Below are 17,094 nucleotides of genomic sequence, written 5' to 3'. Positions count from 1 at the left end.
AATATTTTGTCCAAGTGTGTGCTTTCTTTGGAATTATCTGTGCATGTGACCAATCCGGAATGTTTTGCCATTACTTGGTAGAGATGGCAGTTACTGATTTCCTGTGATCTTAGCAGACTTGAATGACTCAGTGTAATTCCACTCACATAATAGCCCATTGTAAAGCCTCTTATCAGTTTCTGTTCTCCTCAGCCTTATCCAACACCCATAAAGGTAGACCCATACCTCCAAACAAAAGGTTCAATTGAGGAAAAGTCACTATTCCTTCAGTATCAATGGGTCAAAGTCCTGGAAATCCTCCCACAACCCCCGCCTCAACATTTGGAGGTACCAACAAAGAATGGACTTTAGCAGGTCAAAAAGGTAGCTCATTCTCTTGAGTAACTAGGGATGGGCGATGAATGTTGGCCCAATCAGCAGTGTCTGCATCTCATGAATTAACGGATAAAACAAACTAAATTATAGCCAGTTAATGGCCTTGCTGATAACAAGCAAATACAAAATACCAAAAGAGGACTGAAAAATGATGCAGCGTGATATATAATACTGAGATCTGAAGACAGGTCAATAAACAGGATGGCATTGTTTCCAAATCACTATCTGGACTTAAACCTGGTATGGCGGATTGCGTGTATTTTGTAAAATCTAATCTATTTTTATACCATTATGCTGTTGGAAATTATGCCTAATCTCCACATGCAAATATGATGCTTTCGTGAAAGCACTCATATTGCAGATTGTTTTGTAAATTCTAATACATGATGGCACGTTGTTCAGTTCTTAAATTACAAATCTTGACTCAATTCTCTCGACATTTCTATCTCAAATAACCAGGGGACCAATTCTTTCTTTTTCCCTTTTCTAGAAGAGATGCACTGAAGTGAGTTGTAGAGTCCTAACATTAGCTGACTCAGGACAACACACACATGGCGTTGTTACAGTGTGTGTGTCCAATTTGCATAACATAGTGGGCGGCATGGTGGCTCAGTGGTTAGCACTGCTGCCTCACAGCACTAGGGACCTGGATTCAATTCCACCCTTGGGCCACTGTCTTTGTGGAGTTTGCACATTCTCCCCGTGTCTGTGTGGGTTTCCTCCGGGTGCTCTGGTTTCCTCTCACAGTCCAAAGATGTGCAAGGTAGGTGGATTGGCCATGCTAAATTGCCTATAGCATTCAAGGATGTGTAGATTAAGTGGGTTATTGGGAGATGGGACTGGGTGGGATGCTCTGAGGGTCAGTGTGGACTTGTTGGGCCAAAGGGCCTGTTTCCACACTGTAGGGACTCTATGATAGCATACACTGAATCATTTCCAGTGGGCAATTACTTTTGAACAATGTTAAGCAAAAGAAATAGCAAAAATTGGTTGAACTCATGGGATCAAGCAGTACTGGAAATACAACAAACTTATTAAAATGAAATAGAACAAAGGACTGAACAAGTAGTAATTGAAGCAATGAACTTATTCTGTGTAGTTTAATGTTTATTGAATCAATAAAATGCTGACAAATAACCCTTTTCACCTGTGTTTAAAAGTTATGTGTTAACTGAAATAATAAAATAAAAAACAAATAGTAAAGTTTTAATTCAGCTTGCTTGCGTGTATTTGTAACAGACTAATGAATGCCCGATAACCCTAATAGCTCACAAGATGTTACATTCTAGATCATTGAGTACATTTAAGACTGAGATAGATAGGTTCTTGATTATCAAGGGGATCAAGGGTTACGAGGAGAAAGCGGGAGAATGGGGTTGAGGAACTTATCAGCCATGATTGACTGGCGAGCAGACTTGATGGGCCGAATGGCCTAATTTCTGCTCCTATGGCTTATGGTCTTAATTAGGAGATAGGGATGATCAAATGGTGCTTCATTCTATTTTAGTTCACGTGCTTAGAATTCAACATCTAGGCAATCTGAGACATAGAATTTTCTTTGAGTTCTCCCTCTGACTTTGATAAAGGGTTGATGGAAGCTTCAGATGAATGATGCAAGCACTTTAACCATTGACAATATTACCCTAAAGGAGCCACAGAAATGCCTGCAGTTCAAGAAAATAAACGTAACATCAGTTGAAAACTGTGCTGATATGTCTTTGAATTTGAACAAACAGCACATTAACTAATCACTACATGTTCATGCAGCTTGCACAAAAGCCAGTCATCTTGCAGTGCAGTGATGAACTGAATCAGGCAGAGGCTGTCAGTTCAAATCTCTGATATAACAAGGTGTAGAGCTGGATGAACACAGCAGGCCAAGCAGCATCAGAGGAGCAGGAAGGCTGACCCAGTCGCGAACCACTTCAACTCCCCCTCCCATTCCTCAGACAACATGTCCATCCTGGGCCTCCTGCAGTGCCACAACGATGCTACCCGAAGGTTGCAGGAATAGCAACTCATATTCCGCTTGGGAACCCTGCAGCCCAATAGTATCAATGTGGACTTCACAAGCTTCAAAATCTCCCCTCCCCCTACCGCATCCCAAAACCAGCCCAGCTCATCCCCACCTCCCTAACCTGTCCTTCCTCCCACCTATCCCCTCCTCCCACCTCAAGCCGCACCCCCATCTCCTACCTACTAACCTCATCCCGCCCCCTTGACCTGTCCGTCCTCCCTGGACTGACCTATCTCCTCCCTACCTCCCCACCTACACTCACCTTTAATGGCTCCATTCCCGCCTCTTTGACCTGTCTGTCTCCTCTCCACCTATCCTCTCCTCTATCCATCTTCTATCCGCCTCCCCCTCTCTCCCTATTTATTTCAGAACCCCCTTCCCCTCCCCCATTTCTGATGAAGGGTCTAGGCCCGAAACGTCAGCCTTCCTGCTCCTCTGATGCTGCTTGGCCTGCTGTGTTCATCCAGCTCTACACCTTGTTATCTCAGATTCTCCAGCATCTGCAGTTCCTACTATCTCTGAAACAGTTCAAATCTCTGCTTTGTACGGGGTTAGTTGTTCTTAGTCAAGGCAGCTTCAATCAGCCCAAGTCTAAAGACGGAGGAAGGAGAAACATTACTTAATGCCAGTAATTATGTGGCTTGACAAAACAGTTATAGTAATAGGTGCAAAATTGGGATTTTACACTTCGGTGTGAACCTTGTCTGCCTAGATATTACAGGGGTGTTGGACTCATAATATATGAGATTTCACAACAATGATACACAGTCAGATTACTGCCATTCACTGGTAGTAGAGGAGCACAGTTATTTCTCTTAACTGGACTGAGGAATAAAATGCCACAAAGAAGATTGTAACCTTGTTAATAGAGCAGCTACAGCTTACATTCTGTGTAAAAAGAATCAATTGCGTTGAGTTACATTCTACACATTAACAACACGAACAAAATTATGTAAAAAAAAAAGTTGCAGGGAAAATTAAAACCAAAAAGAACTGCAGATGCTGGAAATCAGAAACAAAAACAGAAATTGCGGGAAAAACTTAGCAGGTCTGGCAGCATCTGTGGAGGGAAATCAGAGTTAATGTTTTGGGTCCAGTGACCCTCAGAAACATTTATTCTGATTTCTCTCCACAGATGCTGCCAGACCTGCTGAGCTTTTCCAGCAATTTCTTTCTTTGTTACATCGAAAATTAGTCTTTTTCTCTTAGTGCAACATGACCGTTCAAGTTTCCTAACAACAGTAATCAGTCAAAGTCGGTCTTGCTTATTGTGAATGTTAATGGAAAATACCCCCGACAAATTGCCCCTATTTTATTTCCTTGTCATTGTAAATTCGGTTTCCAAATTTCATGTTTTAATGGAGACCTCATCATGTCTGTCGGTCAAAAATTCTAAGGAAATTAAATTGTTTAACTGTTAATATCTCTTCATATTTGTGTATGGTTGACTTACAGGACTTCGCCCTGGTAGCGCCACATAGCGGATTCATTTTTCATAAGCATCGATGTTTTACTCATTTGACAGTGATGATAGATCATGGAGATTTTACAGCCCTATGGCCCATCGGGTCCACGACGGTTATTAAGCATTTATCTACTCTAATCCCATTTTCCAGCACTTACCCCGTAGCCTTGGACGTTATGGTAATGTTAAATAGTTTGTTTCTTCCGTTCACACAAAACAAATGAGATTAGAGCACTGAGGAAAATTCAGTGCTGCGGGAAAAAAAATCAACGCATAAATTGCAAGTTGACCAGCTTTGAAGAAAGGCTACGACAGTTATAAACTAATAAAATGGTCTCTAAGAATTGTCCGTTTTGAATTGTGAGAGTTGATTCGATTTATATTGTGAGCAATGCTAAATAAGAGACAGCAGAACGATTGCATGTTGTATACACAAATTTAAACGAATTTTGCAAAAACGTAAATCATTTCTGTTCCAATTTCCTACAAATTCAACACAATACTTTGTCGAACGCTACATTAAGCTGTGACAAAGCTCTTTTTAAATATATCAACAACTTACCGATGGATTGAAAATATTTTAACAGAGACTCACTTCACAGCTATCCCTCACTTCCCATGCCAAACGCGACCAGTGTTCTATCTCCTGGCTGCTCTATCAGTTGTTAGGCTGCTGAATGTCCTTTATTGTTTCCTGATAAAGTTGACTAGTGTTTCTCTGTTTGCAAATTTATCTCCAGAGGATTTGTTTTCCAATCCTAAGGATTGGGCGGGATCATTGATTAAATCGAAATTGAAATCCGATCCTGGTCATTGTTCACGATCCCAGCACTGGAGTATATCTGAATATTTAGCAAAGACAGTAGCTATTTCTGCGGTTTCGGAATGTCTTCGTTTTGCTACACTTACGCAGTGAGAATGATGTTTAATTTTTGAACCATATTCTGGGTTTGTAAGGAAAGAAAAATAAACTGTTCACAAAACATCGGTCATTAATTTTGGCGTTAAACGGTTCCAGGAAACAGCATCTCCCACGGTAAGTTTCTTTTTTGCTTTTTTACTTCTGTGTTGACCAAATCCTTTGAAATCTGGTTCACCTATTATACTTTAAATCCCAAGTCACTTTTTTCGTTGATGTTATGCATGAATTCTTCGTCTCTCTTTGGAAAGCATTCATATCACAGCCAGATTTTCTGAAGTGTGAAAGCTAAATTGATACAAACTGGAGGCACCGTAATTGTGTTCTGTATAGTTTTTCACATCCTGCTAACCGGAGGGTAACACACTTTTCCCAACCTAAAACACAATAAACGTTTATTTGCACCATTGCTCCTTTCAGGTAGATTTTATGTCCCAGTAAAATACTTTTCTCCACTTCGCTAACGATTCTTTGGTGCTCCATGTTTTTCGTTTAGTAGGTCCGATGCGTTTCTTCGATTTGGAAACATTTTATTGTTGTCTTGGAGTTTTTCCAACATTGACAGCTGTGTTAGCAGTTTGCTTCCCCGTTTCTGTGCCCCATTTGATTGAACTTCAAGCATGAGGAACATAGCGCTATGTCGGTAATTTATTGTAAACACTTCTAGAGCACTTAATTTGGTGGCGGCAGGTTATATAAGATAAAGGTAAAAATAATTCTGGATTTCAATAAGTGTGGTTATAGGAGAGATTGAGACATTTGATGGTTTAGTAACATTTATTAATATTGGAAATGTTTAATAGAGATCTAGACAATATGGCTTTGATTGTACCTATACTTGTTAGTTTTTTGTATCAGAAATGATGATTAAAAGCTAATGGCTAGAACATATGTTGCTTTGGCAATGTTTATTTCATCCTTTATCACTCAAAGATGATCATTCATCCTGATGTTTCCAACTATATCTGATACTAATGTCATAATTTCAATTCCTATATTGTTGTAAACTATTGGGTTAAACTTAAATGGAAAACTTTTGCCTTTAGGTGTTGAATGTTATTGCAATTACTATTATTTATGACAAACCAGGTGACAATGATAACCTTTTCTGTTTTTTTTCAGGAAAAAACACCCCAGGGTAAGAGAAGAGTACACAAGCAATGGGCCCTAATGTACTGTCTATTAACAAGTTCAGGATGCTGAGTGATGTCCCCAGTGCAGAGATGATAATCTTTAATCCCTACTGTAGCTGTGCCTGGAGCTAGATCCTAGTTATAATAATTGGTCAATTGATGAGGCCACTCAATTCTGCTATATAAACAGCTGGTGAAAATCGCTAGGAGGCAATTAGTGTTAGTGAAGGTGTGAGACAGAAATGCTGGTGTTGATGGTGAGTGCTCTGTTCTGATATTATCACAGGCAACAGTGAAACCCTTGCAGTTTTATATTTTGCATGTCTGATTTCTTAGCTGAAACTTCAGATTAATTGAAAGATTTATTTTCACTGTTATTATCACTTGAATCTTTTTGAAGGACAGCAACTAAGCAATGTAATAAGTGTTGTATTTGAAGAAAATGTAAGTATATATTCCAGTAAAAGTAAGAACATATTTTGTTTAAATTTCCCTTTCCCAGCAGAAATGCCTAATATCAGTGAAGTCTAAAGTTTAAAGTCTTCTGATCTTTTGAAGTCTTTTGGACAATAATGCTTTTTTCTTCTTCTTGTTTTTGTGACATTGACAGAAAACTACTAAGATGTTAACACTGTTATTTAATGCATTTCCCAGCATGCTTCTGCCCAAATAATAGCTTCAGTGAATCAGAAACAGAAAAAATGCATAGAACTTCCAGCTTTTACAGAGAGTTGGAGTTTTAATTTATTGAGTTAAATGCGGAATGTTTTACAATCAATTTTAATATCTTTATGCCATACAGAATTGTAGAATCCATATAGTTCAAAATGAGGAGATTTGGTGTATCAAGTCTGCACCAACCCTCCAAAAAGCATCCCATCCCCATTACCCCGCATGATGTTTTCACAATGGTTAACTTACCTAACCAACACGTCTCTGGACACAACGGCGTTATTTATTTTAGCAAGTAATCTACCTAACCTGCACATCTTTGGACTGAGGAAGGCAGTTGGAGCACCCAGACAAAACTCACGCAGACACGGTGAGAACATGCAAACTCCACACAGACAGTCGCTCAAGGCTGGAATTGAACCTGGGTCCCTGTGAGACAGCAGTGTTAACTACTAAGCCACTGTGCCGCCCCATGTCACAGTCAATGTTATAATTGAATACATAAAATCAATTAAAGCTTTAATAAACAATGTATAGTTGTGTTCTATTGACACATTTAAATATTGGGTAATCTACTAATAATAGTAGTGAATTGTCTAGCATGTAAAGGGCAATGTCTCTAATGTACCCTTCCAGCTTAGTCTTCATTCAGCTTTCTACTGTTCATTCCACCAACAATCATTAGAACACTTGATTGTTGTTCTACACCTACAATTAAAGTGATCACAGTTATGAGACCTAAACTATATATTTGTCCATGGTAAATAGCTTGGTAGGAATTTTGGTCTTAATGGATGGAAGCATGAAGTATTCACCATCATTAAAAGCCATTGGACAATCCATAAAATTTGCACTGTCTGAGGCTTGTGAGCTCAAAAAAATGAATTTGGATTTTCTTAGCTATTCTTCTGTTGATTGATCGCCTAATTCCAGAGTGGATAGGTAGGGATGGAGCTGAGAGACAGAGAGTTATAAAAGGTGTAGGTAAACAAGGGTTTATGTTTGGCAAGCCAGCAGAGAACAAAAGAGAAGCTGAGTAAGCGATAATGAGAGCTGAGGGCAGTCTGTGCTGAAGGCAAAACATGTAATGTGATAATGGGCCAGAGAGTGGATGAAAAAGGGTTGGCTTTGCTATGTCATTACAGGACTGGGTGTGGGAATGGGCAAAAAACATATAAGGATGGAATCAGGATCTAAAGTTATTGTACTAATGTTGAGTCCCAGAGATTGCAGGGTCCCCAAGCAGAAAATGAGATGTTCTTTGAGTTTGCTGGAAAACTGCAGCAGGCCTGTGTCAGAAATCCTGGCCAGGAAACATGGTGGTGAGATGAAACGGCAGGTGATTGGAAGCTCTGGATCATTATCATTTATTCACATCCTCTTCTGTGCTGGCCTGCCATACATAGTGCCCTCATTCATTTCTCTCTCTCTCTCTTTCTCTGGGCCTCATCTCCCCCTATTCATTCAGCTCTCCTCCCACCTTCCATCTCTCCAACCATTCCCCGACCCCAACTGCTCCGCCAACCTTGCCTTCAGCATAAATACCAGCTGCTTTCAGTTCTGACAAAGAGTCACCAGACTCGAAACTTTAACTCAGTTTTTTCTCACAGATGCAGCCACACCTCTTGAGTTTCACTAGCAATTTTTGTTTTTGTTTCAGATCTCCAATAACTGCAGATCTTTGTTTTATTTGAGGTCTGGGTCCATTCAGCCATGATCTTGTTGAATGGCAGGGCAGGTTTGAGGGGCAGATGGGCCTACTCCTGTTCTTATTTCTTATGTTCTTATGAATCTGCATTTTTATCTGTTACTCTGAACTCATGCAGTCTAGCAGTTAATTCGATAAGAGATCTCAAGCCCCTAACCACACAAAACACGATCACTTTCTCTTTGTGATTTATGGGGCATAAAGTCATTTTATTTTAAACACTGAACTATCAAACTGACAGGTGCACAGACATTTTAGAAATGAGAATAGTTTCAGGTAGAGTCTACTAATTCACTATCATCGCTCTACACTGCCCTGAACCAACTGGACGCCAACTGTTTACTTTGTGGACTTTTTCAAATCAACCCATTCAGAAATATTATTATCCACCTCTGGAGCAGGTGGAACTCAAACCTAGGCCTCTAGGCAAGGAATACCACTGACCCTGACTGTGCATTTAATATATTTATTGCATTCTATCTGATTGGTGACCCCATAATGGTAGGTAATTGTCAATGTTAGAACCATTAAAGAATAGAAAAGTTTAAGTACTAGGAAGAGGTCTTTCAGCCAGAGCAAACACAATGGGCTAAATAATTTAGCCACCCATTCTAATCCTAATTGCCAGCATATGGTCCACAGCCTTGCAGATTAAAGTGCTTCAAGCACAGATCATGGTTCATTTTGCGTGAGTTGAAGATTTCAGCCTCAATCATCAAAGTGGGCAAAGAATTCCAACCACCCACCACCCTCTGAGTGGCAAAGGTTTTTCCACATGTCCCCTCTAATCCTTCTGTCAATAAATGTGTACTTCCTGGTAATTAACCTCTCCACTATGGGAAACTGGTCGTTTCTGTCCACGCTATCCAAGCCTCCAGTCAAATGACCTAGATTAAGTCACCCATTAGCCTCCTCTTCTAAGAAAAACAATTCTAGTCTGTTCAATCTTTCCTCACTCTGCAAATTTCACACACTTCTAAATCTTCTCTCTAGAGCAATTATCTTTCCATACTGTGATGATAAATGCTGAACACAACTTCTAGCTGTGGCCTGACCAGTGGATAATATTGTTCCAGCAGTACATCCCTCATTTTGTATTCAAAACATTGCCTAATGGAGGAAAGCATCCATATGCCTTTTCACCAACTTATCTACCTGCCCTGTTGCATCCTGGGACCTGTGGACAAGCTTTCTAGGGTTTCTCATGTCCTCTACCCCTCTCAGTACTCTCTTGTTTCTTGTATATTCCCTTGTTTTGTTTATCATCAATACATAATACAAATACACATTTCTCAAGGTTGAGTTCCATTTGCTATTTTTTCTTCTGCTCAAGTTAATAACTGACAAAAACCTTCAAAATCTTCCTGTAGCTGACAGCAATTCTGTGCACTGCAAAGTACGTGGCCATTTTTTCTGTTGAACCACTTGGAATACCACTGAAAAACATTTGGGGACACCTGAGCAGTAAGTTATTGTGGCTATTACAACTAATTGAATTTTCATCCCGTTGATTTCAATAGAATGTCCTTCAGGGTTATTTGACAATAGATGTGCACTTTTTTATGTCATTACTGGCCAGGTGACCCCCAGTTTATTGTACCTACATTTTTACCAATACATTCTGAATACCTAAAAAACATGTGCATAGGGCAGTTATTTAGGGTGGCACAGTGGCTCAGTGGTTAGCATTGCAGCCTCATAGCACTAGGATCCCAGGTTCAATTCCACCCTTGGGTGACTGTCTGTGTGGAGTTTGCATGTTCTCCCTGAGTCTGCGTGGGTTTCCTCCCACAATCCAAAGATGTGTGGGCTAGGTGGATTGGCCATGCTAAATTGCCCCATAGTGTTCAGAGATGTGTAGATTACGGGGGTTATAGGGAGATGGGTCTGGGTGGGATGCTCCGAGGGTCGGTGTGGACTTGTTGGGCCGAAGGGCCTGTTTCCACACTGTAGGGATTCTATGATAAGGATGTTAAATTGACTTATTATGGGGGATTCAGAAAATACAGCCAGTGAATTGGATTTGGTGGTCCAGAGAATATCTACTACACAATACTAAATGATAGTACTCCTAGGATAGATTGAAACAACTAAGGTGTTTTAATAGGTTAAATACAGACTTGAAACAGAGATGATTGAGATTTATAAAATAATAATGAGGGCAATGGATTCCAAACTGATGCATAGTTTATTTGAATTTAATAAAGGTGCAGATGAACGTACAAACATATGAATAAGGAACAGGGGAAGCCACTTGGCTTCTTGACCTTGCTCTGCGATTCAATAAGATGATTTGATTATTCCACAATCTCACATAACCTCGATAAAGTTTCATCCGCATGTTGATCAAAAAAAACTCTGTTTCGGCCACCTTTTGAGGAAGAGAGTTTTAAAGGGTTTTCCCGCTGAGGAAATAATAATTCCCCTCATCTCCATCTTAAATAGACCACTTATTTTTAACTCTTAGTTCCAGAATAAGCCAAGCCTGTCCAAACTTTCCACAAAGAACAACCCATCAATTCAATGCTCCTGGCCATTCATCTGGTAAACTTTCTCTGAACTGCTTATGTCTTTCCTTAGACCGATACTGTGCACAATAACATCAGATGTGGTGTCATCAATGCTGTGTAGAGTTAAACTATAATAACCATGCCACCCTCATTTTTTGCATTAAATTACCCACAGTAAATGATAACAATCTATTAACTTACCTAAAGGAGAATTCAGAGCCATGAATATAAAATTTGAAAAATGTCCATTTTTTTTGACTGAGAGTGTGGTGCACGAGACTAGCAAGTGATATTGGCTCCTGGCAGGGTACAACGTCTGGATCTCACTCATCTGTAGCTATTCTTTTCCCTTGGGAAAACAACCTGGGAGTCAACTGGAAGCAGTCTTTGTAACCGGATTGATCAGATGCATTGGCTAGGGACTGGGGGTGGATGCGGGGCTGAAGTGAATGAGATTTGCGCAAGGAACTTGTGGCACAAAATCATTTCTTGACAGTATCAACTGATATGGCAATACAAATAGAACAAATTTCTCCATTTCTAAATGACGCTTACATTTAAGAAAATAACATGGTGAAATGTTGGGATAGCTCTTCAAATTATGTGTACTGTGATCTTCAAAAACTGTTCCTATTTGAAAGCTTTGATATTCTCTGTTTGCAGTTGGAAATGAAGGATGTTGAAGAGGACAAATCAGTGAGCTGCTGGAATTAGAAGAGGCTTTTAGGGAAGGATTTACGGTTACTTGAAGCTATAATAACAACTCAAAGACAAAAGCACCTTGAAAGAGAACTAAAATGAATACCAGCATCAGAAGCACAGAAGTAGTTGAATATTGCTACAAATTTATGGATGGATCTTGCCTGAAAGCCAACCGATCAAATGGCCTCCGAGTATCCCTTTATGTGTTTGGTGCAGTGGCAATTCTGGTGACAGTTGTTGGTAATTTGTTGGTGATCATTTCAATCTCGCACTTCAAAAAACTCCATACACCCACTAATTACCTAATTCTTTCGCTGGCAGTTGCAGATTTTCTGCTCGGTTGTATGGTTATGCCATACAGTTTGATGAGATCTATAGAAAACTGTTGGTACTTAGGGGAAATGTTCTGCAAACTTCAAGCAAGCTTCGATTTTATGCTTTGTGCAGCGTCAATATTCCACCTGTGCTTTATCTCTATTGATCGATATTATGCAGTATGTGACCCGCTGAAATACAAGACCAGAATCACGCTTCAAATTGTCCTCATAATGATCTTCATCAGTTGGATTCTTTCAGCATTTGTGGGTTTTGGCATGATATGTTTAGAACTGAATTTAATTGAAATTAGGGATTTCTATTACCATAATATTTATTGCTATGGTGGCTGTATACTGCTGATGGGGAAAATCTGTTCAGTGATTTATTCACTCATTTCGTTTTACCTCCCTGGATTTATAATGCTGTGTATTTATACAAAGATTTACTTCGTAGCTACAAAACAAGCCAGAGCCATAAATGACATTGCAAGGCAAACCCAGACAATCAAAGACAGTAAAAACATAAATTCTCAGACAAGTGAAAGAAAAGCTGCAAAAACTCTTGGAATAGTGATGGGCGTATTTTTAATTTGCTGGTCTCCATATTTCACTTCTAATTTTATAGACCCTTTCATTGAACATACAACCCCACCTATTATGTTTGATCTCTTTTTTTGGTTTGGTTATTTAAATTCTGCATTTAACCCCGTGATCTATGCATTTTTTTATTCTTGGTTCCGAAAAGCCCTAAAAAATATTTTAACCTTTAAAATATTTGCAACTGATTCCTCAAGAATAAATCTATTCTGAGTTAATTCCATCAAAATAGCATAAAGAATGTGGAACTAGAAAGAAAGGTGCTGCTGTTCTTAATATAGTTTCTTTGTGCATTTCTGATAATTTATTATTTTATCTCAGAATGTGCTTTACAATTATATCTTTGAAACTTATAAAAAGAGTTGTTGCAATGAACACCATCAAGTTCAATTGATTATCAGCTGCAAGGATTTGTCAAATATGATTCAAGTGTTTTGAAATAATATGAAAAGTGATTATGGCGTTGTATTATGATCTTCTACATGAATAAAAGTCTCCTTCCAACTCATACGAGAGACGTATGAATTTTCCACTTGCAAATTCAGTCATCAATCAATTTGTTTGTGCTGGTGTTTAAACATTGTTCAGTTTGTGAGATTTTAATTTCTTCTTTTAAAGATGTGTTTTACATTTACCCCATCATCTAAAGAATAAATATCCATTGGAACCCTCCAGTCTTCCTGCAGTAACTTTGTTAGAAATCCTGAAATAATTGAAACTCACTCTCATCAGCTGGACATTTCATTTTTAGCAGTAAGCTGATGCTCCTGGAAGAGGAGGGACATCTATTATAGTTTAATGTGATCAGGTTCATTTATATCTTTTAGGCAGGATTCCTAGTCTGCTGTAGAGAGTCCCTTCACAGGCATATTGAAGATTAGCTGTGACACATCGCTGGAACAACAGTTATGATGAATTGGCCAGCTTTCTTGGTGAAGGTTTGTACAAAGTTATCTTTTTAATATAGTCTGTCCACCAATATTAATGTGCAGGACATGAGGGATAAATAGACATCCATTATGCTCAGAGACATAATAGCATAAATGGTAGCAAATATATTTGATGCATTTGACAGCTGCTATATGTTTGACTATAAAATGGGTGGACAATTTTTACAACCACAACAAGAACGTTTGCAAATAACAAGTGATAGTTTAGATTCAATATGGAAACTCAGATTTTCAGTCCATTCAGTTACATTGGAGAGTTGGCATAACACAGGCAGAACATGAGGGATAAAATCTTGACATAACACTGCAGAAAGTATGGAATATAGAAGTGCTGATGTTTGAGATATGTTAAATCAAGTCTGTATAGCTGGGCATTAAAAATCCCAATACATCTCACTGTTCCTGTCTCTGCTGTCAGTGTAAACTGCTGCGCAGAGAATGCTGTCACTTTCAGATTTACACTGAGCCAAGTAAACTAAGAGTGGATACTTTCCAACTGTTTAGCTACAAGTAACAATAATGAAACAAAAACTGACTAAACGATTTCTGAAAGGAGCAATCGATTACTGAATGATTCTTCTTTGAAAGCTCCGCTCTATCTGTTACTGACAGAATTTCAGTCATATTCTTTTGTAAAATTTTAACCTGAACTGAAAAAGACAACACAGCAACAAAGCCAGCAGCTCAAATGATCATGTAATTCACTCAGTTCGTTGGTTTTCACCTTTCCCATGTAGAATGCTGTAATGAACTCTGTATCATTTTTACATTAGTACACTATGAGGTACTGCATTCTTACTGCAAGGCCATTGCTTATCATATGTAATAATGAAACTCGTAAAGTTTCAATTACACAGGTTAGTTCATGGAAATTCACCACCTGTCTCATAAGCTCATTCATCGCTGATCCATGAAGCAACAAAATCCTTAAAGAGCAATTGCAAAAGCTCAAAATAATTATTTTACTTCTAATTTATAATGACCTATTAATTTTGAATACTTTGCTTCACATAAACGTTGGTGAGCCCATTATTTTTAATTATTCAATGTGATCTCATCCTGAGGAAACATGGACACTTATTCAATTTGTATGAAATTATTCACATTCCTTTGCACCAATTTGCTACGTTGCAGATTATCCCAGTTTGTATTTTAATTTTATAAAGTCATCATACAACATGATTTTAATATTCCTTCAAATACATATTATAAATGTTCACATTTTAATGTGAGTTACAATAGCTAGCTTTGATTTCATTATATCACTTACCCCTTAATAATATTTAAATTAAACTGAACTCACGTATATATGACTGCAATAACCAATGAAAAAAGAAAGCTCTATGAGTTGGAGGTTATATCCCACAAAGATTATATTCTGTCTGTTCAATGAAGGAAACCACATTTACATTGTACCATGAAAAATATGACATTTCTCTGTTGCAGATAGTATTGTAAAGTAATCTTGTGGAAGTGAAGTGATTCGTTTGGAACGAATATCCAGTTATCAAAGTGGACTGGTTACTTAAGAATAAACAACATAAGATGCCACCTTGCATTCTTGATGATGGATATTTTTGTTTGCTATTCTGCAATATCTTGCGTCTTTTGTTTTTGTTGTTACTCTCCAAAGATTTAGTTTTCAGTCTCTGTTCATTCTTTTGTTCTATTCTACTTGTACACCCTAAGTCATAAAGGTTTTATCTTACAGTAGAAGATAATTTTTTTTAGAGAATGACTGGATTCACTGTTTGCATTTTTCCATGAATGGCTTTTTCAACTGATTTCCAGCAAATTATATGTTAACTGTTGCAAAGATGTTCCACATTTAAAAAGTGACAGCAATAGTAAAAGCCAAAATAAATAAGGAAAGAAGATTTTTAAAAGATCACACTAATTATAAAGCAATTAAAGTTAAATACAAATTTATGTTGATAAAAGGAACAACATGAGCAAATGGAAGCTGGAAGACCTGATAGTTAATATGATAATATAAAGTAAATGTTTAAATAAAGTTGTGTTTTGCTGCTTAATTTAATACATTAACTTATGTTTGATAAACTAATATAATAGCTTGCATATTTCCATTTTATACTGCCTTCAAGCTACATCAGTGATGTTTTTAAAGCACATTATCGTGAAAAATCAGAGATGTACACTTACTGGTAAAGTTGCTATATGTTAGCACCAACATGTAGATCTGAACAGCTATTGCTGATTCTTCACATCATTTCATTGTTGCTGTTGTACCAGTTGCAGTGCTGCTGACTACTTTTCATTGCTGCCTTCTAATAACCTGGTATAGTTATTTGCTTTCTTGTTTACATATAAATCATTTGAAGATCATTTTCCAATCCTGAAATCTCAGAAATTGTTCCAATTTCATTGTTTATGATCACAGCATTGAAGGAGATCGCAAAATACATCCAAAAACTTCACTGTTCTGTTACTTAGCTGAATTTCTTGGATTTGTGTCAATTCTTATTTGCAGCATCATGAAGCAGAAGTAACATTTGTTTTGTGTTGTTAAATTGATCCCAGAAAACATTTTCCACAATAACTTATTTTATCCACATCTGAAGCATTAATCAAGCTCTTAATTGAAGGTTTAAACCCAGTGCAATTGACGTCAGCTCAAGTACTAAAAATCAAACCATTGTTGAGTTGTTTGTGCTGGACTAGAAAGAACTAGGGATTGCTCAAGCCTGGCTTGACAAATGATATTATTTTTGTGTTTGCATCTTCTACTTACATAAGCTGGTTCACAATGAATTAATTGGTTATAAATGTATTCATTTTATTTTTGTAGCTAGTTATGAATCAATGGTACAAAGGCGAGGAATAGATAGTGTTCTGTTAGATTATCAGAAAACTGTAAATAATATTTACCCAACACTTTTACACATTAATCATGTAATATTTGTCTTTTGTGTGTCTTTCACTCAGCTCATTGTCAAAAAATACCTCTCAGAATAATCCAGCCTTGAAATCGGTGTGAACATCTCACAGGTTATAGCTTTAACTATCTATAGTACATTCCCAGTAATATACACGTTCAAGATCAAGCAGCACAGAGTATCATAACGAATACAATACTCAGAAAATATGTTTCATATTTTTAAATGATTTCTCCCATTTTGAGAAAAAAGGGATTTCAATGTGCATTTAACAAAAAAGCAAACAGCAGCACAGAGAGGGAACATAATAAATAAACAGCACAACCAACTGATACTGGACAAATAATAAATCAGTTTCTCTGTGAGGATCACCTACAAAGTTGTTTGGGTTCATGGCAGTGAAAGATTTAGATAGAGAGGCCAAGTGCTGTTTCACCACCCATCCTGCAATGCCCATCCCCTGCCTATGGCAAGACTGCTATTGACAACTCCCTCCATATAACCTGCATGCAAAATAGTGGGCAGATATTTTCACCATTCTTTCTCCAATCTTGGCTCTTTCTCTGGATTCTCAATTTGGAACGTGGCTGCAAGTTCCCAGAAAATTAGGTCATTGCCCTTGCGAACAAAAGAAAAACCTTGCAGTTTCATTTCATCCCAAGGGAATTTAACAGGTTGGTTAAGTGCATATAGTTTAGTGCTGTCATGTATTTTTAATGGGGAAGTGAAGATATTGAATCATCTAAGTGAATAAATTATCTGTGGTTTGCATTAAATAATGTGGTTGACACTTAAATGCCTCTGATCTGGCCTACCAAGTCATTCAATTATA

At 37.9% G+C, this 17,094-nt stretch overlaps 1 protein-coding gene across 2 annotated transcripts; it reads left to right on the top strand.

Annotated features, from left to right (window-relative positions):
* Positions 1-4,688: 4,688 nt before the first annotated feature.
* Positions 4,689-12,870, top strand: LOC109920637 (trace amine-associated receptor 1-like). Of its 2 annotated transcripts, none has more exons than XM_048596996.1 (3): positions 4,689-4,893; positions 5,899-5,914; positions 11,463-12,870. In XM_048596996.1, exon 3 carries the CDS (start codon positions 11,597-11,599, stop codon positions 12,626-12,628), a length of 1,032 nt encoding a protein of 343 aa, XP_048452953.1. In that variant the 5' UTR covers positions 4,689-4,893; positions 5,899-5,914; positions 11,463-11,596; the 3' UTR covers positions 12,629-12,870. The 2 variants fall into 2 exon arrangements, with proteins under 2 accessions (XP_048452953.1, XP_048452952.1); XM_048596995.1 differs by having other exon boundaries at positions 5,899-6,166.
* Positions 12,871-17,094: the final 4,224 nt, after the last annotated feature.

Source organism: Rhincodon typus, chromosome 5, assembly GCF_021869965.1.
Source record: "Rhincodon typus isolate 14 chromosome 5, sRhiTyp1.1, whole genome shotgun sequence".
Lineage (NCBI taxonomy): Eukaryota > Metazoa > Chordata > Chondrichthyes > Orectolobiformes > Rhincodontidae > Rhincodon > Rhincodon typus.
The sequence above is the reverse complement of the archived record's forward strand: the minus strand, read 5'-3'. Positions and strand labels throughout refer to the sequence as shown.

What these genes read in the sequence shown, in the direction of transcription:
- LOC109920637 (XM_048596996.1), top strand. Translation starts at nt 11,597, where the DNA reads ATGAATACCAGCATCAGAAGCACAGAAGTAGTTGAATATTGCTACAAA.